This window comes from Manis pentadactyla, chromosome 4 (assembly GCF_030020395.1).
Source record: "Manis pentadactyla isolate mManPen7 chromosome 4, mManPen7.hap1, whole genome shotgun sequence".
NCBI lineage: Eukaryota > Metazoa > Chordata > Mammalia > Pholidota > Manidae > Manis > Manis pentadactyla.
Window position 1 is genome coordinate 17,578,993 of NC_080022.1, and position 25,194 is coordinate 17,604,186.

The following is a 25,194-nucleotide window of genomic DNA, read 5'->3' on the forward strand; positions in this document are numbered from 1 at the left end:
GTAATTTCCTTCTATTCCTACTTGGTGTGTTTTTACCACAAAACATGTTGCATTTTGTCAAATGGTTTTACTGCATCAACTGAGACAGTCATGTAATTTCCCCCCCTTCATTCTGTTAATGAGGTGTATTACACTGATCAATTTTTGTATGTTGAACTATCCTTGCATTTCAGGAATAAATCCCACTTGGTCATGGTGTGTTGCTGAATTAATTTTGCTGGTATTTTGCTCAGGATTTTTGCATCAATGTTCATAGGTGATATTGGTCTGTAGTTTTCTTGTGTTTTTGTCTGGGTTTGGTTATCGGCTTAATGCTGGCCTCCTAGAATGAGTTTTGAAATGGTGTGTCCAACTTTTTTTTGGAAAGTTAGTTCTTTAATGTTTGGTGGAATTCACTAAATATGCCATTGGGCTTCTTCTTTTTTGGTCAGAAGATATTTTATTACAGATTCAATCTCCTTACTAGTTAGAGGTATATTCAGATTTTCAATTTCTTGATTTAGTTTTGGTAGGTTTTGTGTTTTTAGGAATTTTTCATCTATGCTTTTTGTTGGCATTCAGTTGTTCATAGTTCTGTTATAACCCTTTTTTATTTCAACAGAATTGGTAGTAATGTCCCCACTTTCATTTCTAATTTTAGTAATATGAGTATTTTTTTCTTAGTCCATCTAGTTCCAGGTTCATCATTTTGTTGATCTTTTTGAATAACCAACTTTTGGTTTCATTAATTTTTCTATTAAAAAAAATATCTGCTCTAATCTTTGTTTCCTTTCTTCTGCTAGCTTTGGACTTAGTTTGTTCTTAAACTAGTTCCTTAAATTTTAAAGTATGTCAATTTGAGATCAATTTTTTAGTGTATTTATAGATTTCCCCCTTAGCACTGCTTTCACTGCATCCAGTTAAGTTTTGGTATGTTGTATTTTTGTTTCTGTTCATCTCTAAATGTTTTGTAATTTCCCTTGTTTCTTCTTTGATTCATTGGTTGTTAAAGAGTGTGATATTTAATTTCCACAATTTTGTGAATTTTTCAGCTTTCCTTCTGCTATTGATTTCTAACTTCATCCAGCTGTGGTCAGAGAAGATATTTCTGTTGTCAGGTAGCTGCATACGGGGAGGTCTCTCCTTGTGCACTAAGTGAAACCTCAACCTGGACGGGGGAGGCTTCTTGACTCTGATCGAGAAAGAATTATTGAACAGGTTGGATGAGTGTAGGTAAGGAAGGAATTCGTTGAAGCAAGAGTAGTAGTGAATGGCAGCAGCCGAGTAGTCAGTAGAGAGCAGGGACGAACAGAGGGAGGAAAGGGAAGCTCACTGAACTCCTGTTCGGCATAGGGCAGGTCTCTGGCCAACTCCTGGAGCCAGGGTCCCCTGGTGTCCAGTATTTGCTTGATCCGCACAGCGTGGGAACCAAGCATCTACCACCCCAGGATTTAGCAGAGCCACAGACCACTGCATGGAAAGAGATTATGTTCTGAGAACTTTGCAAAGCAAAGAAAGATTTTCGGGCAGGCTGCTAAAGGGCATGATAATACAACTGCAGTCCAGTCCTGGTCATGCAGGTGATGGGAACTTGCAAGCCCAAATCAGAGATCTCAGTAGCCCTTCCCTACTTGTCTGAAGTAGGACAGAGAAAGTGAAGAGTTGTGTCTAAGTCTAGAAAATTGAAGGAAGTAGTGAAGTAACAAAGGCACTTATCACCGGGAAAGGGGTCTCTTATTAACCTCCCTGCAGGCTTGGAAGAGCATGGAGACAAACCAATAAACTGAGGACCAAGGTTTTATTTAAAGCAAAGTACACACTTGGAGAAAAGGGGAATGAAGCAGCCTCAGAGGAGAGGTGCGCTTAAAGGCTTAGGATTCCAGTGTTTGAGGATTTCAAGAATGGGGTAAAGGGCCAAGGGAGTGTTGGCTGATGTGTGGTCTCATAATGTCTATCTCCAGTGGCATAGAGACATTAACATGATCAGTCCTTACATAATATTCTGTAAGAAAAACTTAACACAAGCTATTGGTCCTGTTCTTCTCCAAGACCATGGTTACCCTCAAGCAGTGGAGACATATCATTTATAAATGCTTGTCTGGCCTTAAGATAAGGTAGGCTGTTGGCTAATCACCGTAAAATATATTAGGAATCTTACCTCTTAACTCCTTGGTTAAAATGGAATCTTAGCCTTAAGATGGAGTCCCTCCTGTTCTTACTATTTATATCTCAGCATTTTTCATCATAGGAAAAATTAATAATGTTTGTCCCATGTCTCTGCTTTTTTTTTTTTTTTAGCTCCATATATAGTGTTTTAAATTATCATTCTAAGTATTTTATAAGTCTCCATATGGTGCCTTCTTTGATCAATTAATTAGAAGAATGTTTTAAAGTTTGCAAACATGGGTTTTTGCCAAGTTTTTATGGTCTTTTAATTATGTTGTAGACATACTATATAGTCTGTATGATACTGCTTCTTTGTTACGTTTGTAAATGTTCCATATGTGTTTGAGAAAAACAAATATTCCTTAAATGTTGGGTAAAGATTTCTAATACATCTAGTAAATAAAAAAGAAACAAAATTTGACTAGATCTAAAACAAAGAGGCTAAACTGATAGTCAACTCAAAAGAATGGTACCAGAAGTGAGCAGAAAACCAAATGGCTTCCACCGGGGCTCTGCATCATGCAGGCTTGGCAGGCTGCCCTGCAGCCCCAGAATTTTTTGTTTTTTTTAAAGAACATAAAGCTATAGGCAGCTCACATAGTCCCGGAAGAAAGTTACAACATGCTTTTTGGTAGTAATAATCTGACATACAAATTTATTTATTTGTTCATGTTTTAAAAAGCAGGGCAGAATCACATTCATTTTCTTACAGTATTGCTCTAAACAGACTCATTTTCAGAGCTCTTAGTTTGCTTTGGAAATTTCTGAAAAGCTGACCATAGCAGCCTAGCAAGCCTTTTCCTGCCCATCCAGGCTCTCCTGCTCCTGTTGGGTGATGGGGGTTCGGAGGATAAGCGGGTTTTTGATGACAACTGATACTAAATAATTAGCATGAGGCTAAGTTTACCAAACCCGTTTCGCCCCTTCCCATGGGCAAAAGGGTGACCTGGCTTATTCTTCACCTGAAGTCAATGAATAACTTCAACCACAGAGGTTATCAAACACAGAGAATGGAGGGTAATTTTCAGTGTAGCTAATTTCCAAAGTTAGGTATGGATGAAGTCAGAGCTTAACTGTTTAGTTCCTCCTTCTGCTGATCAGAGATGCTAACAGTGGATCTCAGATCCTTGACCCATTGAGACATCAGTGTAATGCACTCAGTTCCACTGATTGAAATGTGTTGGAAAAGGCATTTCTGGGTAGAGAAGAGTAGTTTATTACAATGATGATACTCCAGAGGAAAATCAAAGTAGCAGACAGCAGGTAGTGTTCCTCTTGAACTCCCGTGATCACTTAACTCCTGTCAGCTTTAGAGCCCAACCAAACTGAACGGGGAGAACTGAGAATGGTAACTGGGGCAGATAAATGAGAAAACCTACATTTGGATCTTTGGTCCACTTCAGATCTTTTTCGACTCCCAGCAACCTTATCTGCAGAAAGTAAAAGGGATGGAGAAATCATGAATGCATTAATGAGGTCAGAATATGGCCTGAACATGGTGGGAAACAATCCTGCTGGGCCAGGACAGGGAAGACAGTCTACAAGGGGAATAAATATGGGGAAACCTGGGGAAGGAAGACATAGAGAAGATGTGCCAATTTCTTCAGAGAAAGTTATATGGCGGGAAGGACTGACTGAAGCTCCTCACCTGGGTAGCTGAGGTAGTTACAGGGGTTTGAAGTATTAAGATTCCATTTTCTGGCCAGTACAGGAAAAAGGCATAAACATCTGATCCTTTTGAGGTATACCTGGGAAAAAAAGACACATCACTCTCAAAGATACCTGCCTTGTTACCCTGGCACATAATCTCACACATCTCTCTCTCAATTATCCACCCATTCCAAGACCTTGAGTCTGTCACTGCTACTAGGAAGCACTGATAACTTGGTACCAGTTAAACTCTGTGGGAAGGAGGCAGCCCTGTAAGATTCTTTTGGTGACACCTCCATATTGGGCTAAAGTTTTCTTTAAAACATTTTAATTCTTATACTAGGTATTTCACACTGTGAAGTATCTGCCTTATCATTTGCCTTATTATTCAAATCTTTTTTCAACTCCAAATCCAAGAGAAAACAGTAGAGGACATAACAAGGGCAAGATGTGCAAAGGAGATGAATCTGTTGTTTTGAGATCTCACTGTGCTTAGAGAAGAGCAAGAAAATCACTAAAACAGAACTCACCCAAAACAAAGGGATGAATGTCTTTCCCCTGACCTGAAGACCTATGCTCTACAGCAATAACACCAGCAGATACCTTTTGTTGAACATGTGGCATGTGCCTGGCACTCCACTGGGCACTTTACATTGGCTCATTAACCCTCACAATAACTCCAGGAAGTTAAGTATCATCACCCCATTATGCGGTTGAAAAACTGAGTCCCACAATCAAATAACTAGATCCATAATTCCAAGTATGAATCAAGACTTCTCCACTTTTCAGCTCTGTGATATGACTGCCCTGGGTCCTGTTTCTCACTTATAACAGGGGGACAATAACAATCTACTTAGGTGAAACTGTTGAGGAGATTAAATGAGTGGAAAGTCTTTATAATGGAGCCTTGCGCCCTGCAGGTGCTATACAAGTATTAACTACTGCTGTGTTTAGGAGGCAGGGCAACAGTGTCACATACATTGACTGATGCTTTGTAGCTCCTTTTTCCACCAAGCCTACCATCTCCCTCACTAGTCAGGTATGTTGGTGGCCTAATACATAAATTGGGATACAAATTTAATAGCAAAAGGATAGATTTTGGGTTTCCTCACGATGACTTTCAGCCTAGCTTGTAATATTGTGGAGATGCCAGTTCAAGATGGGCTGCAATCCTGTTTCTGTGCACAACAGATGACAAGACTCACCAGACAGATGTCATGTTCTTTTCAGATTGCACCCTCCATGGTTTAGAGGAATAGATGGCCTCCCCGTTGATGTGTAGCCACTTCCCAACTGCAAGTAGCCTTTCTTGGAAGATGGGAACAATCAGTCCGTCTTTAGTTGGTCCAATGTTGAGAAGATAGTTGCCTCCTAAGCTCACTGTCTCTATCAGTTCCTGGAGAGGGCACAAACAGTGAGATCTTAGCTATGAAGACCAAGCCTGGCACGACACTCAGAACACACAGACGTGAGAAGAAAAAGAATCTAGGGCATATTCTCTGCTTTGTGAATGTCCCTTTTGAAAATAGTCACTATTTCTGCCATTATAAAAGCAGGACAGGCTTGTATCAGAAAATTGAAACATCCTGATACAAGATGGAGAAATATATTAAATTGAATCCCAGGCAGTGATGATGGGTACTTCCCTGCAGGACCGCACTTCTCATGGTGCTGTATACAGCGGGGACGGTCGTGTATCAGAAGCACCAAGTGTGAGCAGGGAAGCTGGGAACAGAGCACTTGGCAGTGAAGGAATCAGAAGGAGCCACAGAGAGGGAATATAGGGATCAGAGGGGAGACATTCTGAGTGGGTGTCATGGAGCCTTTGGGGAGATGAAGAGAGATGAAAATCTTTGGGACACTTGGTATTCAATGGACTATGTAAATATAAATGCTGCTCTTTTGGGAAAACATGCTGTGAACAGATACATTCTTTAAGGCTTCTGGAGTGTGGGGGGGGTGTGTGTCCTCAGATAGGTGCACTTCAAAGCAGCTTGGAAAAATTAAGGTTACATACAGAAAATTTTTAAAAGGAGAATTTACAACATCCTAAAGACACCACACCACCACTAACTTTCGTTTCCTTCTGTTTTTTTTTCTGTGCAGTTAATTTTATATAGTTGCTATAATATATGACTATTTTTTTCACTCCACCCCTAAGCATTTACCCATATTACATTCATGAACATTTTAATGGCTAAGTAAAATCCTCAAATCGACTTTAATTATCCTCTTATGGTTGCAACAAATTGAAACCCATATGTCTAGCTGAAAATAATCCTGGGAAGAACATCTCTGTACATAAAACTTCCTTTTGCAATTATAATTATTTCTTTAATAATTAAAAAGTAACTTGTTTCTATGAGTATGTTTAGTAATAGCCCCAAAGGGTTCCGTCAGCCTGCACTTCCAACCAGAGTGCTTCCACCACTCTTAGGAGGCTAGCTGGAAATAATAGTTAACAAACAATGAGCACACAGGTGCTCTTACTGAAATTATTTCAGCTTCACTTGAAATGCCAGACATCTTCATGTTTCGGCGATAGCCCCACGACAGCTTGTCTATCGAGGTGCACATCTCCCACTTGTGATTTGGCAAAGTCTGTGGCTTGAATTTATCTTCACAGTTGTAGTATCCTCCATGCCGACAGATGCAGCTCTTACACCATCGGTCATTTACCACTACTCCATTCTAAAGGAAGAAAGAGTACTGTGTCATCGGGTAAAACCACTTAGCTTCCTTATATAATGCAGTTTTATGAATTAAGTGTCTATTTGGAAACAAGGAACTGACTTAGTCTAGAGCAGTAGTTCTTATCTGGGGGCCACTTTGTCCTGGAGGAGTCTTTTGGCAAAGTCTGGAGACATTTCAAGTTGTCACACTGGAGTGGTGCTACTTGCATCTAGTGGGTAGGGACCAGGGATTCTGTTAAACATCTTAACATATAACGACAGCAGCCCCCTTACAACAAAGAAATACCCAGCCCTAAATGTCAATAGTAATGAGACTGAGAAACCTGGTCTAACGTTATGTAATGTCAGAGTTGGAAGAGTCTGTTTTAAAGATCATCTAATAAACCACTGATTCTATTAGAGGAAGAAAGGGGAAGAGAAGACTTGCTTGAAGTCATATCCCTAGGCCGAGTTTCAGAAAGCTGGAACTATGAATCATGAAACCAGCCCCAGATGCTTTCCACAACATAACCTGTCTTTGCAGGTAAAGAAAGTCAGCAGTCAAATACTCTTTTCCTTCTTTCAAGGTTTTGTTGAACTCTGAGAAATCATTATGTGGAATACCTTAATGTTAATGTTTAATGCTACCATGAGGCTCATACTGGGGCATCGAAGGTTCTTGCCTTCCGAGACCCAGCAGAGATCGGCTAAGGAGAAAGATCTGTGGTACTTAAAATAAGACTTCACATCAGAGTTAATTACCTAGGGGTTAGAATAAGTGGCCACGTTATTAAAGGAGAGTTTCTTTCTTGTTCAGGGAAGGATATAAATTATCAGGAGCCAGATTTAGTTGACACTGGACCAATATTATTGCCTAACTAAGCCAAGCACTGTTCTCAGCATTGGGGGTTTAGCAGTTGTCAATTTAGGGCAGACTTCCCTGCCGCCCTGCCTAGAATTACTAAGTAAGGTGAATGGTATCTCAAGTATGTTTGTCCAGGTGACCGCTAAGGGAAAAGGAGTCGGGGAAGGCATACAGTTGTGACAGGACATGCTGCAATTCTAGGCAGGGTGACAGGGAAGTATGCCTGCCCTAAATAGACAACGGCCTCTTTAGACCTACAGAAAGCATGGGAGTGAGCTACGCGGGAGTTACAGGCAGAATGAACAATATGGACAGGGGAATTTTTTTCCTAAAAGCACTTCCCTAATGTGAGTATAGCTCCTAAATAACACTCTTTCCTCATACGAGAAAACCTTCAGGACAAGACTGGGGAGAGCAGGGTTGGCAGCATCCGTGTCTGCGCGGCCCCAGCCTAAGTCCCCACACAGTTAGCAAGTCCCAGAAAATCGCTCTTAATGTCTCTTTTTGGCACATAGGATCTTTCCTTTTGTCTTTCTTCCCATTTTCGGAGTTTAGTACTAGTTACCCAGTAAGATCCGTAGAGGTTTATGAATCTACCAAGAAGATAGCTCAGTTCAAACTGGTCTTGAATTTTTCTTTAAAATCCACAATGAATCTAGATTACATAAAATTTTTGTAATTTTCTATAGTGAAGTTTAAGACTTCTACTTCGCAAGTATACTGAAATACAACCTGTAAATGGGCGGCTATTATACGGTGAAATAGTGTTGATCATGGGGAAGAGGAGGAGATAAGCAAAGTTCCCTCAATAATTTGGATATAAGGGAAATGAAATTTCTCCCTTGAGAGTTAAATTACATAATCAGCACAAAGTAGGTGAGGTCACAGATACTCACATTTTATCCCCATCATTTAGTTTGGCATGTTTTGTGTATTAACTTTTTGGGTGTTTTTCGCATTTATAACATTTGCCTACTAGTTTATTTTATTTTCTCTATGGTGATCTGAGATTTCCATATACTATTTCTATTCTACTACTTAGATTTAACAAGATCTAAACCTATGTTGTCAAAATCAAGAATTAAAGGAGAAAAAGAAAGTATATACTCCAAGGAAGGGGGAAATAAAAGAATTAAAGGAGAAACCTTTAATGTCTATTAAGTCCCCTGGTCCCTACCGCTCCTATGTTGATATGACATATTATTGCTGCCGCTGTAATTGTCATTACTCTAGATCTTGGCTCCTTACACGTTTATCATAACAGATAAATAAGAGGTAAGTCATGTAACCACGTACTTTGACTGGGCTATCATTGTAGAGCCAAGCAAGAAAGGCTGTAGAGTTCCAGTAAGACTCAGGAGCTTCCCACTGTCCGTCAGACCAAATCAAGTCAGGTCTGTACCTGCAAGACATTCGGTTAGAACCAAGTTTATTACCTGAATCCATTCATAGGAAAATCTTATGGATCTATTTTGACAACAAATACTTATAGATTAATCTTCTACCATTTTGAAATTACCATAAAATTATCATAGTACAGAGAATGTGGAAAACTAGAGACAACATACACACACACACACACACACACACACACAAACTCTTTGCTAACATAACCACTGTTAATACACAGAATTTTGTTATATTTCTTCCTAATCTTGTTTTTTTAGATATCTTCTTTTTTTTTTTGTGTGTGTGTGTGTGTATAGTATAAGGTAGGGATCCAATTCCATTTTTAGATATCTTTTTAAAAAATAGAGCTATAATTTATATACAATTTAATATAATCACTTTATATACAATTTGGTTTCCTTCCAGCAACTACTTCTAATTAAAAGAGTGGTACTCTATAACTAGAGAATTAAGGCTTCTGCTTTTAAGATGTATTAAGAGATGAACTGTTCTACATTTTTTTTTTTGGACAGCCCAAAGATTTGACTATCAGGGATCTATTGAATCCACTTGAGCCACAGCTGCACTTTTCACATCATTATTACTCTGAGACGTATGAGGTGTGTGCATGTGTTTGTGAGAAAGAGTGTGTCTACCTCTAAGGTGCACATTATTCTTTAGAGAGGAAGAATCTGAGGCCCAGCAGGGCGATTTGTTTTAGGTGACAAAGTTTTTAAGCAACAGGAGCTGGAACTCAAATGAACAATATGGACCAGAGTCCTGCCTGATGCCTAATCGTCTGCTGTACTCCCTAATTAAGGGAGCAAGTAGACACCTGTAAAAAGGCTGCCTGTTTAAGAGGCAAGAAACAACATAGATGGTCTGTGTTTTACTGTGCATGAGAAACTCTTCTAGGCACTTGATACCATTACCTCATTTGTTCTCAGAATGACTCCATGGTCTGTGTTATTCCCATTTCACAGATAAAGAAACTGAGACCTAGAGAGATCAAGTAGTTTGTTCAATGCCACACAGCCAGTAATAAAGAACTGGATTTCAGATCCAGTTCTGTCTGAGTCGAAGCCTCTGCTGGTCTCTCACAACTGTACTTTTTCCTTAGAGAAGTCATCTGGATGCAAGGACATTTTTTATTTTTTGTTCTAACATGAGAGTCCAGGCAGAGATGGCAGCCCCTTAAGCTTGTCCAGGTTCCTCTAAGCACCCAAGGTTCAATAAGGACAAACCAGGAATAAAACATGGTGAAAACTAGTGACAAATCCCAAAGTGAAAGTGGTCATTTTAAGAATAATGATGACAATAAAACCCTTATTCTGTACCAGACAAGGTGACAGATACTTTTCACATATTATTCTGAGCCCTGTATGGAAGGCATTATTATCCCTATTTTATAGCATGAGAATCTGAGGCTCAGGTAATCTGTTTAAGTTTTGCAAGAGCCAGGATTCAAATGCACATCTGCTTTGATGCCAAATTCTTTGCAGGGTCCAGCACCATGTTGCCCCTCTCCAAGGTCCTGACAAAACAGTATGTGAGGAGGGAACCAAGGTTTTCACTTAATTACCATCCTCGGTTTTGTTTGATTGTTTCAATTTATAAAGGCAATAGGACCACATTACAGAAGTCTTGAAAAGTAAGAGGGAAAAATATAATTTGTCTTAATATAATCACGACTTTTATTATTTTGATGTCTTTTTTCCCTATTCCTCCCTTTCCCTCTTCCCCCAACTTTAATAGTATCATATTATAGGGAAGTCTGATTTCATTGATAAAAGTCATAGTGCCAGAAACATTTTTTTTTTTTTTACCTGTCAACAAGGTCGTACAGCTCTGGCATTGTTTTTGCATTGACAAAATACTGTGTTTTGAAGCCATTTTTCTTGTCAAGTAGGTAGAGTGGATGGAACCATTCTAACAGTGAGTGATAGAGTCCATAGCGCATATTCCTTAAACAGAAAAACAGGACAGCAGCTGTCATCGAGCAAAGAAAAAAGCATTTAAGAAAAATCAGTGGCAGCATTTTTTCAACTCAGTGAAACTTACACGAAAGTACGTACAAAGGGGTGGGACCCCAAACCATTTCCTTAGATACCTCTTATTACTCACTTAAGCAAAATGATTGTGTTTATTATGTTTTTGGTAACATACATAATTACTTTTTATACGTGAATATCATGACATCAATGTCATTTAAACCATCTTTTATCTTTTAAGTCAATTATCTCAGTAACGACATACTGTCTTATTAAAAAGTTTTCTGTCAATTGTAAGAATACACATTGTAGAATGCTCATGTGAAACCTTCATAAGAGTGTATGTGAATGATACCACCTTAATATAAAAAAAAAACAGGAAAAAAAAAGACTACACACTGTAGAGATATTGGAAAATAGGGAAAAGTATAAAGAATAAAATATCCAAAATCTTATCACTCAGAAATAATCATTAGTAACATTTTCTCCGTTGTTAAATTAATGAATATAGGTTTGTTTCACTTACCTAAGATTTACTAATAGTTCTTAACATACTTGAAATGAAAAATGGCTGAAGTGTTTATTTTCATACACAATAAAGCTTGTTTTGAGTTATGAATGGTGTTACAGAAACACTGTAATGCAAGTAAAAGTAAGGATAACATTGCAATGGTACAGATAAAGTAGAAAGAATTGAAGTATTTCATCATATGATTCAGGGACTAAATAGATAAAACGAAGGTAAAAATCACGGGTGGTAAAATCCAAATCTAATCAACATCTTAGAATTTTACAGCAGGACTTAGCAAAGCAAAGCACCGGGAAACTGAATACTGAACAACAGGTGACAAGAGTCAGCAAATGCTTTCTTAATGGACTGGATAGAATTTTAGGCTTTGCAGGCCTTGTGGTCTCTATCCTAACTCTGAAATTGTAGCCTGAAAGCAGCCGTTGACAACATGTAAATTAATGGGCATAGCTGTGTTCCAATCAAACTTTATTTACATAGAGAGGCCACTGGCCAACCCCTTAAGTAGGACATCAAGTTTTAACAAATCACAACAGAGCTGAAATTAGGCATGGCATAAATACCACTTTTCTTTTTTATAGTAAACATATCCAGGACTGTATGGTCTAAAACCAGGATACCTGGGTTCAAATCCCACCTCTACCACTTCCTAGCTCTTTGATCCTGGCAAGTTACTTCTTACTAAGAGGTAAATATCAGGGAACATTAATTAGAATCAACCGAGTGGCTCCTTACCTCATTTTTTGCTGCTTTAATTGCCCTTTTCGGTTCCCTCTTGAGCTACCTTTCATCCAAACTTTCCCTGAGCGATCGCAAAGCTCTGTGTTGAAAACTATGGGGCACAAAAGTTAAGAGACTCAGCCCCTGGCCTCCATCAGACACTGGAAAAGGCCCTGGATTGGAAGGCTTTCTGGAAATAATCCTTCACAGGGTCAAATGGGGCACTGTGGTCTCTGCTGACCACGACCAGAGAGGGACGTGAACTTCTCTGATGGTGTCACCCTGGGTCACAAGAAAACTGCCAAGCATTAAATGCTGCTAATTTAAAGGCTAGACTCCTTCAGGTTATTAGAAATGCAGACATACAAAACACAGGAATAGAGAAGGTATGAGAAATCAGAAGAGATGGCAGAGTAACTGTCTGTAGACACGTACCTCTTCCGGATAGCTTTTCCCAGCTCGCCAACCAAATCACGATGGGGCCCCAGATCCATAGAGTTCCAGTTCCAAGATACAGGACTGGGCCAGTTTGTGAAGCCTTCATGGTGCTTTGCTGTCAGGACTACATACCTGTGGACACCAAAGTCACATGAGCAAAGGAAGTAGTAGTGGGGTGTGATATAATGAATCATAAGAAATACATATATTTGGTCATTTATATGACCAAATGTACATATTTCCCAGGTATATTTGGCCTTCTTCCACAGTTTCTGAAAACACTACAGAGTCTTAAAGGTGAAATGGGTGTTCTGTCATGTTAACGACAGACTTTTGGACCCCCACCGGCTGGAGGTTGGGTCAGCCAATGGCCAATAATTTAGTCAATGATGACTATGCAGTGAAGCCCTCACAAACACCCTCAAGAGCTTACCTCTCTGCTCTGCTCAGTTGCCGTCCTGCTTCTCCGTCAGAGAGAGCTATGCTTGGGGAACCAGAGTGCCTCCACATGCCACTGAACCAGGCCCCACGCTCCACAAGGAGAGAAGCTCCTTTATTTGGGACCAGTGTCTCTCTTCATCTGGCTGTTAACTTGTATTCTTTATAGAATTCTTTATTAAACTGGTAAATGTGTTTTCCTGAGTTCTGTGAGCTGCTCTAGCAAATTAAGAGAACCTAAGGGGCGAGGTTGTGGGAACCTCCAATCTGTAGCACAGGGAACTGCCTGGGGCTTGTGACTGGGTCTGGAGTAGCGGGTGGAGGGCAGTCTTGTAGGTTGGAGCCCTAAATATGGTTTGGTGCTGTCTCTGGGCAGACACCATCAGAATTGAGTTCTCCAACATCTTGCTGGTGTTTGAGAAGTGCTTGGTGTATGAATGTGTGGGAAGACCCCCTCCCACATATTTACACACATTGGAATTGGGTCCGGGTACCCAAATGAAGTTATATTACTATTACTGCTGTGTATAATACTGTTACTGTTATACATATATGTAGGAAAAAATACACCATTGCTTTTGGTGTTGGGCGGGTGGGAATCACAGGGCTATAAGCATGAACTTACCCAGCATATGTTAAGGCTTTTAAAATGGTTGGGAGAACTTGACTACAGGAAATGTACTTATATAAATGGGTGAAATAACAGTCAAATCACTCAACGTTTCATTTGCTTTTATGGCAGAAAAATAGATAATGTCTACACGTGATCATTTAATCACTAGCTGGTGTGGAGAGCTCCAAGACTTAAAGAGCCAGATAGTATTTCAGGTGTTTGGGCCACATTCTTCTCTGTGGCATATTTTTCTCTTACTTAAAAAATTTCTTTTTTTTTAAACAATCCTTTGAAAATGTAAAAATCATGCTCAGGGAATTTACAAACACAGGCATAGGACAAATTCCTAAGGCCATGGTTTGCAGACCCCTGGTGCGGCGTGAAGGACCTTCTCTTTGGAGTCACGAGTTTGCAGTCTAGGATGTTAGTTCCCTTCCGCTGTCTGGGCCAGTCATCCATACAGTAATGGGTCTGGATGAAGGACACCTCCCAGATTTTAATTTCTGTCATTTGTAAATTACAGGTTTCTAAGGCTCCTATAAGATAGTGAACACCACCTCTCTTTAGTCAAGCCTTATAATCCCTTGCATTTATTGGCAAACACTGAATGTCAGTTGTAATTTCTCTTTAGTATGGGAGAACTTAAAAAGTCCAAGAGAAACTAAAACCCGGAAAGACAACTGAGGAGACCTCATGAGGGTGGAACACTGCTCTAAGCCAGGAGTGGAGAAACCTCCCTGCCGCCATTCTGACTCTCTTCCAACCCCCCTTCCTCCCAGCAGGCAAACTGATTTTCTAGAAGCTGAGGGTAACCATTCGCTGACTCAACACCTGGCAACATACTTTAGTATGTTTAGTGCCTTCAGGGTGGGCTGCAGCCTTCAGCAACCTCATGGAGCCTTGCTTCGCTCTCCCCCAACCCAAGGCTCTACACTTAAGGTTCTCGGAATACTTCACACGCAGGCTACGAAAGTTCTCAGAACAACTCAAACATTTCTTGAGCACTTTCTACGTGCAGTTCATTAAGAGCAGATGAATGCGAATCTGTACTGTTGCCCAAACACAATGCACACCAGAACTCCCTTCCCTCCTGGAAATATTAAAGCTGAAAGGAACTAATACAATTACTTTCTATAACCATTGAAGGAGGCTGAAGGGCAGTGAAACGCCTTGTTCAAGTTCACAGTTGATTTAAGACCAGACTCTATACCACTGGCTTAAAATCCTGGAATCCTGATCGTCTTGCTGACTGGGAAGGGGCATTAGGTATTACCTTGCTCAGTTCTCTCAATATGCATTTGTGGACACTGAAGGCTTTCCAGTCCACCACTTCCCTGAAACCTTTATTTTCTTCTAATCCCCAACCAGATGCACCTTCTCATGATCAGACGTGCCACACTCAGTTCTGCCTCCTTCAGCAGGCAAAACCCAGGTTCCAAGGGCTATATCTTAATTAAGTCTGACGGCCGGCTTTGTGAGCCTGGGCAAGTCGCCTCCTCCAATCCCCTCCCCACTCCGCGCTCGTTTCCCACGTGCCCACTCCCCTCTCGGGGCTCCGTCAGCCGAGCCGCCTAAGGGGAGCCGTGCCCGTCCCCGCGGCGACACTTACTTGGCCCCGGCTCTCTGGAAGAGGTCCGCCCACGCCTCGGGTTCGAAAAAGCGCGTCGTGAACTGCGGCCCGAAGTCGGCGTAGGTAAAGTTGGGGGGGTAGTTGTCGTCCATGAATTTTTGGTATTGCGGCTGCAGCATACCCTTCCAGTTCCACCAGAACCACTCGCTGCCCCAGGCCGGCACCGAGAACACGCCCCAGTGTATGAATATCCCAAACTTGGCTTGGTCGAACCATTCAGGCAGCGGCCGGGAGTCCAGACTCGGCCAATCCGGGGTGTACCGGCGCACATCTCCGAGCGCCGACCCGACCGCCCCGAGCCCCAGCAGCCCCAGCAGCGGGATCAGAGAGCCCAGCCCCCGCAGCGTCCTCTCGGGGGCAGGCATCTCTGCCTCTGCGCCACTACCTCCCTCCCTTACGCGCAGGGAGGCGCGCGGCCACGCCCATCCTGGCTAATGATTGGCTCGTAAGGAAAAAGGGCGTGCTAACGCAGGCCCCCTTGGGTTGAGTCTCCACCTTTTCCGGGTCAGCAGTCCCTGCACCACCCTCTGGCGCTCAAAGGGAGAAAGACGCAAGGATCGTTGCGCTCTGCTGACCCTGGAATGAAAACTTGAGAAGGGCTTTCACTGCTGGGTTAAATCGTATCCGGGTGTGGAAGGCGAGCTTTGTGCAGAGAAGTGGGAGTAGTCCATTTGCCGTTGTGGTCACAGGGGACTTTTTTCCTTTTATTAAATTGAAGAGTTGGCATACAAAATTATATTAGTTTCATATTTACATCGTAGTGATTCTACAATTATATACATTATGAAATGGTCACTGTGACGAGTGTAGTTACTGTCAACATACCAAGAAATAACATTATTATTGGCTATATTCTCTATGCTGCCTTTCATCCCCGTGACTCAATTTTCTGTAATTTAAAGTTTGTGCCTCTTTAACTCCTTTACTATTCATATTTTACCCATCCCTCCACCTTCTCCCCTGTGGCAATCACCAGTCCCTTCTCTGTGTTTGAGTCTATTTCTATTTTGTTAGTTTGTTTTAGATTCCACGTGTAAGTGAAATCATGTGGTATTTGTCTTCTTCTATCTAATTTCACTTAGCATAATACCCTCTTGGTCCATCCATGTTGTCACAAATGCCAAGATTTCATTCTTTTTTATGACTGAGTAATATTCCATCATGTATATGTACCACATCTTCTTTATCCATTCACCCATTGATGGTTGATGATGGTTAGGTTGCTTCCATATCTTGACTATTATAAGTAATGAGGCAATAAACATAGGGGTGCATAGATCTTTTTGAATTAGTGACGTTGTTTTCTTCTGGGAAATTTCCAGAAGTAGGATTACTGAGTCTTATGGTATTTCTATTTTGTTTTTTGTGAAACCTCCATACTGCTTTCCATAGTGGCTGCACCAGTTTACATCCCTTTTCTCTACCACCTCACCAACACTTGTTTCTAGTTTTTCTTTTTTTGATATTAGTCATTCTGACTGGTGTGAGGTGATGTCTTATTGTGATTTTATTTGCATTTCCCTGATGATTAGTAATGTCGAACATCTTTACATGTGTCTGTTGGCCATCTGTATGTCTTCTTCTGAAAAATGTTTTAAAGTGGATTATTTGCCTTTTTTTGGGTATTGAGTTGTATGAGTTCTTCATAAAATTTGGATATTAGCCCTTTATTGGATATATCATTTGCAAATATCTTTTCCCATTCAGTAGACTGCCATTTTGTTTGGTTGATGGTTTCCTTTGCTGTACTTTATTTTGCTTTTGTGTCCCTTGCCTGGGGAGACATATCCAAAAAAAATTATTAGTGCTGATATTCAAGAGGTTCCTGCCTCTATTTTCTTCTAAGAGTTTTGTGGTTTCAGGTCCCATATTTAGGTCTTTAATCCATTTTGAGTTTATTTTTGTGTGTGGTATAAGACAGTGATCCAAATTCATTCTGCAGGTAGCTGTCCAGTTTTCCCAACAACATTTATTGAAGAGGCTGTTTTTTCCCCCAGGGAACTTTTGAACTGTAATATAGAAGAGCAAGAGCCTGGAGGCAGGAAGACCAGGCAGAAAGGCACCGTCACAGCCCTGGCAGAACTAGTGGGGTAGAGTGATGATGGGAGGAAGCATTGTGAGGGGAGGAGTGGGGAGCAGATGGTGCTGCAAGAGGAAGAGCAGGTGTGGCCATGCCACCTGTCTGATATTTACTGTACGTGCTTTGGGAATTCTGAGGCAATTTAAAGAGCTTAACGTCTAATCGGAAAAAAAAAAAGACCCAGGTACAGGTCCCCATGAAGTATCTTTGGAGTAGCAGGGTGAGAACATTGAGAGCCCCAAGCCCAAGGGGGGCCTGTGTGAACCTTGTCTGGCAGGGAGGTTACCAGCTCCTCTACAGTTTGTACATGCTGTGCCTGCTCAAGCAGGAGGTGAGGCCATCAGATGTAGGAAGTCTAAAGGCCCCACTGAGCACAGCTGGTTCCCATATGTTAGTGAGAGAACTGCAGTATGTCAGATTTGGAGAGACTTTGGAGTTCCTTGACATTCTCCCTTTCCTTACTCTTCCCATTTTACAGAGGAGGAAACTGAGGCCCAGAGAGGAGATCGGAGTTGCACAAGACCATGCAACTAGTTTGGGTCAGGGAGGAGCCCAGGTCTTCAGGTGCAGAACCTATGCTTCTTAACAGGCTGCTTCTCTCTTGCAACCTGGGAGGGTCACAGCCTGTGTTGACAGAGTCAAGCAGTTCCTCATTCTGGAGTAATAAAGAAACAATGACGATTTTGAATGAACAGCCATTTTCCTTATTGTCTGTGTTCTTCCTCTGCAAGATTATGTTGAAATATTGTCCAAAGCAGTAAGCATCTTAAAAAACCCCATTCACATCTAATGACCAGAGTGAGTAACGGTCTTTGATGTTACAGAACTCATCTTAGGGAAGATAAAATGGGACACTGGGACCTTTGATTCTCCTTATCTTCATAACAAAATGTATGTCTGCAGGGACAAGTGAGAGGCATTGCAATAGAGTGGGCAAAACTAGAAGTTGGGAAATCTGGGTTTCTTGCACTGGACACCACCTTTGGTTCTCCTCAGCAAGTCTTGTCCACTGTCTGGATCTGTTTCCTCATCTAAACAATGAGGGAAGTTCTCCATCATATCCAGGGACCCTTTCCCCCAGTTTCTCTCCCCCTCCATAAACTCCAGGTCTTTACTGAAAGCAGAATTAGAGTGTGCTTGTGGAAGGAAAGAGGTAGAAAGTGTGGAAATGCATTTAATTCAATGATTTTACACTCTAAGTTTATTCTATTTACTGAGTGTCAATTTATCTCAGGCACTTGGGCATTTTCTTTGCTAAAATGAGAAAGAAAAACCCACCAATGAATAAATAAAAATCATGTCCCAACCTAAGGAACTGAGGTAGGGCAGAGACATGGGATAAGCATCATGATTAATTTTCCAAAAAAGCCGAGATATAAATGGCATAGTAAGAACAGGAGAGACTCCATCTTAAAGCCAAGATTCCATTTTAAAAAGCAGAGTGTTGAGAAGTAAGATTCCTAACATATTCTTTAGTAATCAGCCAATAGCTACCTTACAGCAGCACAAGCCTAAATGATATGTCCCCTGCTTGAGGGTAACTACTATCTTGGTGAGGAGCAGGATCAATAAATTCCTCGGGTTAAGTTTATCCTACAGAATTATCTAGAGAACTGACTGTGAATGAAGACATAGTATCCTTCACTGGAGAGAGATATCATGAGACCACAAGTCAAGCTGAAGCCCAACAATCCCCCCTCTGCCCTTTGCCCCATTCTTGAAAGCCTTAAAAGACAGAATCCCCAGCCTTTCAGTGCACTTCATCTCTGAGGTTGCCCGCACTCCCCTTTAGGTGTGTACTCCTAAATAAAGCCTTCTCACTGCTCAACTTACTGCGTTGTCTCTTTGCTCTCCCAGTGGTGTGTGCCTTTGTTGTCTCTTTGCCGTTTTATTTTATTTCCAAGTCTTCACTGTGTCTGTGTTTTACTCCTGATAAATATGGAGGAGCTGCTGAGAGCTCTGATTTGGGCCTGTAAGTTCCCGTGGCCTGGGTGACGCAGACCGAACTGCAGCTGTACAATCTGCCCTTAGTAGCCTTCCTGAAAGTCTCCTTTCTTTGGGAAGTTCTCAGAACATAATCTCACTCCATCCTGTGCCCCGTGGCTCCCCCAAATCCTGGGGTGGTAGGGGCTCAGTCCCCTTGCTGTGCAGATCCAAGTGGATACAGGACACAGGGTCACCTTGGCTTTAGGACTTGGCAAGGAAATCTGCCTTAGGCCGAGAAGGAATTCAACAAACTTGCCCTCCATCCCTCTGTATCTCCCTGTTCTCAGCCACCCAGAGGGCAGCTGCCACTCCCTACTACTACTCTTGCTTTAATGAATTCCTTCCTCACCTGTGTTTGTCTGACCTGTTTGAAAATTCTTTCTAGTCCAGAGTCAAGAACCCCGTCCAGGTGAGGTTTCTCCTAGCGCTTCACCTAGGGAGCAGGGAGAGACCTCCCCAGACGCAGCTGCCTGGCAACAGAACCCCAAATTCACCTTTAAAAAATCATGCCATTTCTTTCCTGACAAAAAAGATAGGTGTCTTGGTTAAAGTAAAGTTTGATTTTCCAAAATGCAATTCAAAGCTTTTCAGAAGCAGTTCAGGTCCACAGATACTGACTGGTCCCCCAGATGACTGTATGCTGCGTCCTCATGGGACCCTGGCATCCACAGGTGAACATGGAGCTCACTCCATGGGGGAAGACGGGCCAGTGACGGCCACTAGCACAGTTCATGATATGGGCTGTAAGAGGGGCGTGGACTTTGTCCTTGGGGGCTCTGCTGGGTTGAATAGTGTCCTCCAAAACTTCATGTCTGCTCAGAACCTGTGAATGCTACCTTAGTTACTAGGAAATAGTCATTGTAGATGTAATTTATTACAGTAAGGTGAGGTCATACTGGATTAGGGTGTGCTTTAATCCAATGACTGGTGTCCCTAAAAGAAGACACCAATAAGCAAAGGTGGGGAAGGCCATGTGAAGATGGAGGCAGAGATTGGAGTTTTGTTACCACAAGCCAAACACAGAAGCTACCAGAAGTTGGAAGAGGCAAAAAAGGATCTTCCCCCCTTGAAACTTTGGAGGGAGCATGGCCCTGTCAGCGCCTTGATTTTGTACTTCTAGCCTCTGGAACTGTGAAAGAATAAACTTATGCTTTTTTTTAGCCTCTCAGTTTGTGGAAAATTGTTACAGGAAATTAATACAAAGCATAAAATGAAATACATCAAGAAATAATGAGTTAAAAGTTGCAGGAATCAGATGTTTCAGAAGCCTAATATCACTCCTAATCAAGCCTGATTTGACTGAAGAAGGCCAAGAGGTTAGTGGTGAAGAGGGCAGGCTTTGAAGTCAACAAAACTGGACTGGCAACCCAGCTTTGGTTGTATTAGCAGTATGGCCCCAGGCAAGTGGTTTTGCCTCTTAGAAGTTTCCTTATCTGTAAAATGAGGATACCAAGACTCTCTTCAGCAGGTTTTTGTGAAGACTAAGTGAATCACCTCATTGAAAAGCACTTAGCCCAGTGCCTGGCACATAGTGAAGACTCCGTAAAAGCCAGCAGGCATTAGGGCCAGAGGACACAGCGTGTTTTCTCTCTGCCTCACTCAGTCCCTACCCCATGACCCTGATGATCTCCTTACCTGTACCACCAGTAATTATCTTCTTTATTTACTTATTGGCTTTCTTCCCACCATAATGTAGAATGTATGTCCCATTAGACAGCAGTAGTTTTGTTTATGGCTGGGTATCAGGGACCCATCACAGAACCTGACACATATTTGTCAGATGGGTGGATGAGTGAATGAACAGTGGTTACCTTGTCATTAAATGAAGGCATGTCTAATAAATATTTTTCTTTTTCTTCTGCCTATGATCCTGAATAATTACATTAGAATTCCTCTGCAATCCTCCCCACCACCACCAATTTCTCTTGTCTACTGTTTTAAGTCCCTCTGGTAGCAATCCAGCCTCCCTGATATGTAAAATGTGGGTGTTTCCTGGAATCTGGAAAAGCATGGGGCTGTATTCTTGCTGGAGATAATGGACTGCGGACTGTGGGCTATGGGCTGTCAGCCTTGTGTCTGGCACATAGTAAGGGAGTTTCCCTCTCCCCACCCGCTCTGCTTATTATTCATTATAGGGGTGTGAAGAAGACAGTGGGGCTGAATTGAGGGGCACCTGGGAGGAATTTGGAGATTTGTAAAGTATATCCCCCCCTTTCTGGAGTTGGCTTAGGCTGGGACTTCGCTTGCTTCCTGTGGTGCCACCAAATAGGATGTCATAGGATCAGTAAAATTCTCTGAAGGTTCTGTGTCTCAAGTGATCCCAGCCTCTTCTGTATTCCCCAGGGACCTAGGAGGTCACAGTGGCAGTGAGTGGGGATGATCAGGGTGTCAGGGAGAGCCACTGCCCTAATAACAAGGTATCCTGAGCTGGGGGGGTAGGGGGGCTGGTTATCAATTACCTCAGAAAAAGGTAGACCAAAACCCTTGAGCCTCATCTCATCATAGTTCTTGGTCCTTCATGGGAAAGGGTGACCTGAAGGTGGGGCCTCTCATAGCTCCGGAAGCAGGGAGCTCCCAGCAATTAAGCAGGAACAAGGACTGGCCAGCTATCCCATCCCATACCCTTGGATTCCAGAATAATCCGTTCTCCTTCTCAGATCTCTTCTGAGTCCCTCAGTGCTGATGCTAAAGGCTCCATCTGGCTCCTGTGGTCCCTGGAGGATGCAGGCACTAAGCCATCTTGTTGGGAAGGTTGTCCTAACCTGATAGGCTATGAGCCTGTCCCAGCCTCTTGCTTCCTGCCTACCTGGCCACTCCAAGCTATCCCGCAAACTGTGCAGGGAGGCATGGCCAGGCTATGCTCCAGGGTTCAGTGCCAACACTCATCAACAAAATGGGGTAAGTGTCCAGGCCCCTGAGGCTGGTTCAAGTAAGATTGGACGGTCAAGACCACTCTCTTTTCTCTAGGGAGTGAAATGACTTCTGACTTTGCTTGTTTAAAACTGTGAAAGAGGCCTCATCAGCAATCAGGGCAGTATAGACCTCTGGAATCTGGTCACTGGGTGATTTTCACATCAGCCTCTGTCTCAGTGACTGAGGACTTCGGGACCTCTTCTTTTCCCTCGGGCCCAGGGCCCCTCAGGTGCCTCCTCCAGCGGGCCAGGCAGTGGTAGGCAGAGGAGCGGATCTCCCCACTCCGAAGGGCATAGATGACAGGGTTGGCCATGGAATTAACAAGGCAGAGCAAGGAGAAGAAGGCAAAGACTTTCCTGACCTGGTCGCTTAGAGTGGTGACCAGGCTGTAGACCATGAGGGCCAGTACCGGAAACCAGCATATGCAGAGCACAGCCAGCAGCATGCCCAGGGTCTTAGCCAACTTCACATCCAGCCTCATCCGGGCCATTCCTGGCACCTGCCTGTCCTGGTGCTCGGTCAAGCTGGCTACATGCTGATGAGCCTTCCAGAGGACATGCCCATAGGTGTAGATGATACCAGAGAAGAGGAAGGCAATGAACAGGAGCCAGCTCAGCAGATAGTCATTGGGGATCAGGGGGAAAAGCTCAGAGCAGGGACTGGGACAACAAGTCCATCCCATGAGGGGCAGGTAGGAGACCAATGCTGAGAGGACCCACATGATGCCCAGCATCACCAGTGCCCTCCCACGGGTGAGTAGGGCTTTGTATGCAGGTGGGTAGCGCAGACAGAGGTAGCGGTCAATGGCGGTCAGCAGCAGGCTGCCTACAGAGGCTGTGAAGGTCATGGTCACGCTGCAGATCTTCAGCAGAAAGACAGCCTCAGAATCCACACCTTGGAAGACATGAAAATTTACAAAGCTGCAGGCAAAGACCACACTGGCCAGGAAGTCAGCTACAGCCAAACTGCCAATGAACAGGTATGAGGGCCTCCTGCGGAGCCGGTGGGAGGATAGGATCAGGTAGAGCACAGCCAGGTTCTCCAGGGCACTTAGCAGGCCCAAAGGTGTGCACAGCACTGCAACAGCTATCTTTTGGGAACTGCTCAGGATCATGTAGTGCTTCATGGGGTTGGAATCCAAGCCATCCTTGGAGCCATTGGCTGCCTCCATCCGGCATCTCTCCATGGGGTGGGTTCCTTTGCTTCTGCTGGCCTTGCCCAGAAGCCTTTGCTGTAGTACAATGAGAAGAAGAAATGGGTCTTTCTCAATTAGTGCAATGACTGCCACAATCGCCGACTTTAGACAACCCCTTTACCTGTGTGGATGGATCATATGTTGAAATAGCAATTTACGTTTGTTTTTTTAATATTTTGCCCTCTGGCGCTCAGTCTGTGCTGGTTGCTTTAGGAGAGGTATGTGGGAATTCAAGAAGCAGAAGTAGCCTGCAAAGCTTTTGGCCTTTTGTTTTCAAAAAGGCTAATCCTGAGGCTTCCCTTTGAAAGTAAGGGAAATCTCCAAAGGTCAAAAACAGAGGAAATTCAAACCAAGAAAAAAAAAGGAATCCAGAGTGATAAGGTGAAGGGATTTTTTCTGTATTGACACTTTATTTGCCAGTTTTGGTAAGTAAGATGCTGAAGTTTCAACATTTTAGGGACAGGAGACAAGGCTTTCACCTCACACCAGCAGAGTTGTCAGATAAAATATAGGGGTCCCGATAAATTTGAGTTGACAGGTAATGAATCATTTTTTTAAGTATAACTGTGTCCTAAATATCAAGAACAATAAACAAAAAAACAAACCCAAACCAGAACACTCAAATATTGTACGGGACATTATTAGATACTTTTAGAAAGCAAACTCCAAATTTCTTTAGAGGGATATGCTTTTCTATCCAGGTTATACAAGATTCCCACATATAAAGGCCCAGAGAATTTGAGCTCACAATGCAAATTTACAAAATGCAAAATGAAATATGAACAAGAATTAGCAGAAATGTCAGATGGTCGAATTAGATTTCCAAGAACTTAATGTAATTCTTGGGTATATATATATATAAATATGTTTAATATGATTAATCAATAAAGAATAAAAAATGTGAGTACATAATTAGAGACCGCCTAGCCAGATTTGAAAAAGAATCAAGTAGAATTTCTGGGAATGAAAAAGTCATTGAAAAAAGAAACCCTTATAGGTAGGCTAAAGAAGCGAACAGAATAGTTGGAAAGCATCAGTCTAGAAGGCAGATCTGAAGAAGTTTCATGAATGCAATGCAAGGAGATAAAGAGATGGGAAGTATAAAAGAGAGGTTAAGAGACATGGAGGACTAAATGAAAAGGTTTAAAGGTATATTGAATTGGAGTTTCAGAAGGTAAGAACAGAATTTATGGTGGGCACTGGGGAGACTATATTCAGAGATAAGAGTGGAGAATTTTACAGAATTTATACCTCAGATTCAGAAATCACAGTGAACCACAAGCAGAATTTTAAAGACAAACTAATTCTACATTCACATATATCATGATGAAACTCTAAAACAGAAAAAAAATAAAAGTGATCAGAAAGAAAAGATACAATACCAGCAAAGGAATCATAACTAAATTTAAAAGAAGATTTCCCAATAGCAACAAGAGTAGCCAGAAGATAGAGGGGAAAAAAGCTAAATCATCACTCGAAGTAAGAATATTTTTAAGAATTGCCCACTAACAGACCTTTACTGAAGGAACAGCTAAAGGATATACCTTCAGAAGAAGGAAATTCTTCATAGAGGGAGGACTAGAAAGACAAGTAGGAATTGTGAACAAATATGTTGATAAACGTTATGAATAAAGAAAACATACGGCTGTATAAAGCAATAATACCAACAATAATAATAGCTGACTTGGAAGGTAGAAAAACAAAGTGGAAGTAAAACTGTGAATGACAGTAACATAAGTTAAAAGAGAGATGAACAGAGTTGAAACTGCTTAGGGAGTGAGTAAAGGCATTGGTCCAATTTAGACTTAAAATCAGGCATCATCATTTCTTACCTGGTTTACCTCAAGAGCTTCCTAACTGGGTTCCGTGCTTCTCATCAGGCCCATCTTTAGTCTAATGTCAACACAACAGCCAGAGTGATCCTTTAAAACTATGTCAGA

The 25,194-nt window shown here is 42.1% G+C and overlaps 2 protein-coding genes and 1 long non-coding RNA gene across 4 annotated transcripts; 1 reads left to right on the forward strand and 2 right to left on the reverse strand.

Annotated features, from left to right (window-relative positions):
- Positions 1–2,770: 2,770 nt before the first annotated feature.
- Positions 2,771–15,460, reverse strand: FUCA1 (alpha-L-fucosidase 1). 2 transcript variants are annotated; one of them, XM_036914697.2, is made up of 8 exons: positions 15,060–15,460; positions 12,397–12,531; positions 10,548–10,685; positions 8,629–8,734; positions 6,286–6,486; positions 5,001–5,191; positions 3,794–3,893; positions 2,771–3,575 (listed from the first exon to the last, which is right to left on the reverse strand). In XM_036914697.2, exons 1-8 carry the CDS (start codon positions 15,443–15,445, stop codon positions 3,435–3,437), a joined length of 1,398 nt encoding a protein of 465 aa, XP_036770592.2. In that variant the 5' UTR covers positions 15,446–15,460; the 3' UTR covers positions 2,771–3,434. The 2 variants fall into 2 exon arrangements, with proteins under 2 accessions (XP_036770592.2, XP_036770593.2); XM_036914698.2 differs by lacking the exon at positions 10,548–10,685.
- Positions 15,461–15,609: 149 nt separating this feature from the next.
- LOC118927027 (uncharacterized) lies at positions 15,610–18,992 on the forward strand. The gene is made up of 2 exons (XR_005030687.2): positions 15,610–17,274; positions 17,639–18,992. It is a non-coding gene; the product is annotated as an uncharacterized LOC118927027 (long non-coding RNA).
- A 2,825-nt stretch (positions 18,993–21,817) lies between these two features.
- On the reverse strand, positions 21,818–23,312 carry CNR2 (cannabinoid receptor 2). Its single transcript, XM_057501922.1, has one exon. The coding sequence runs from the start codon at positions 23,243–23,245 to the stop codon at positions 22,202–22,204; it is 1,044 nt and encodes a 347-aa protein (XP_057357905.1). The 5' UTR covers positions 23,246–23,312; the 3' UTR covers positions 21,818–22,201.
- Between the last annotated feature and the right edge of the window lie 1,882 nt (positions 23,313–25,194).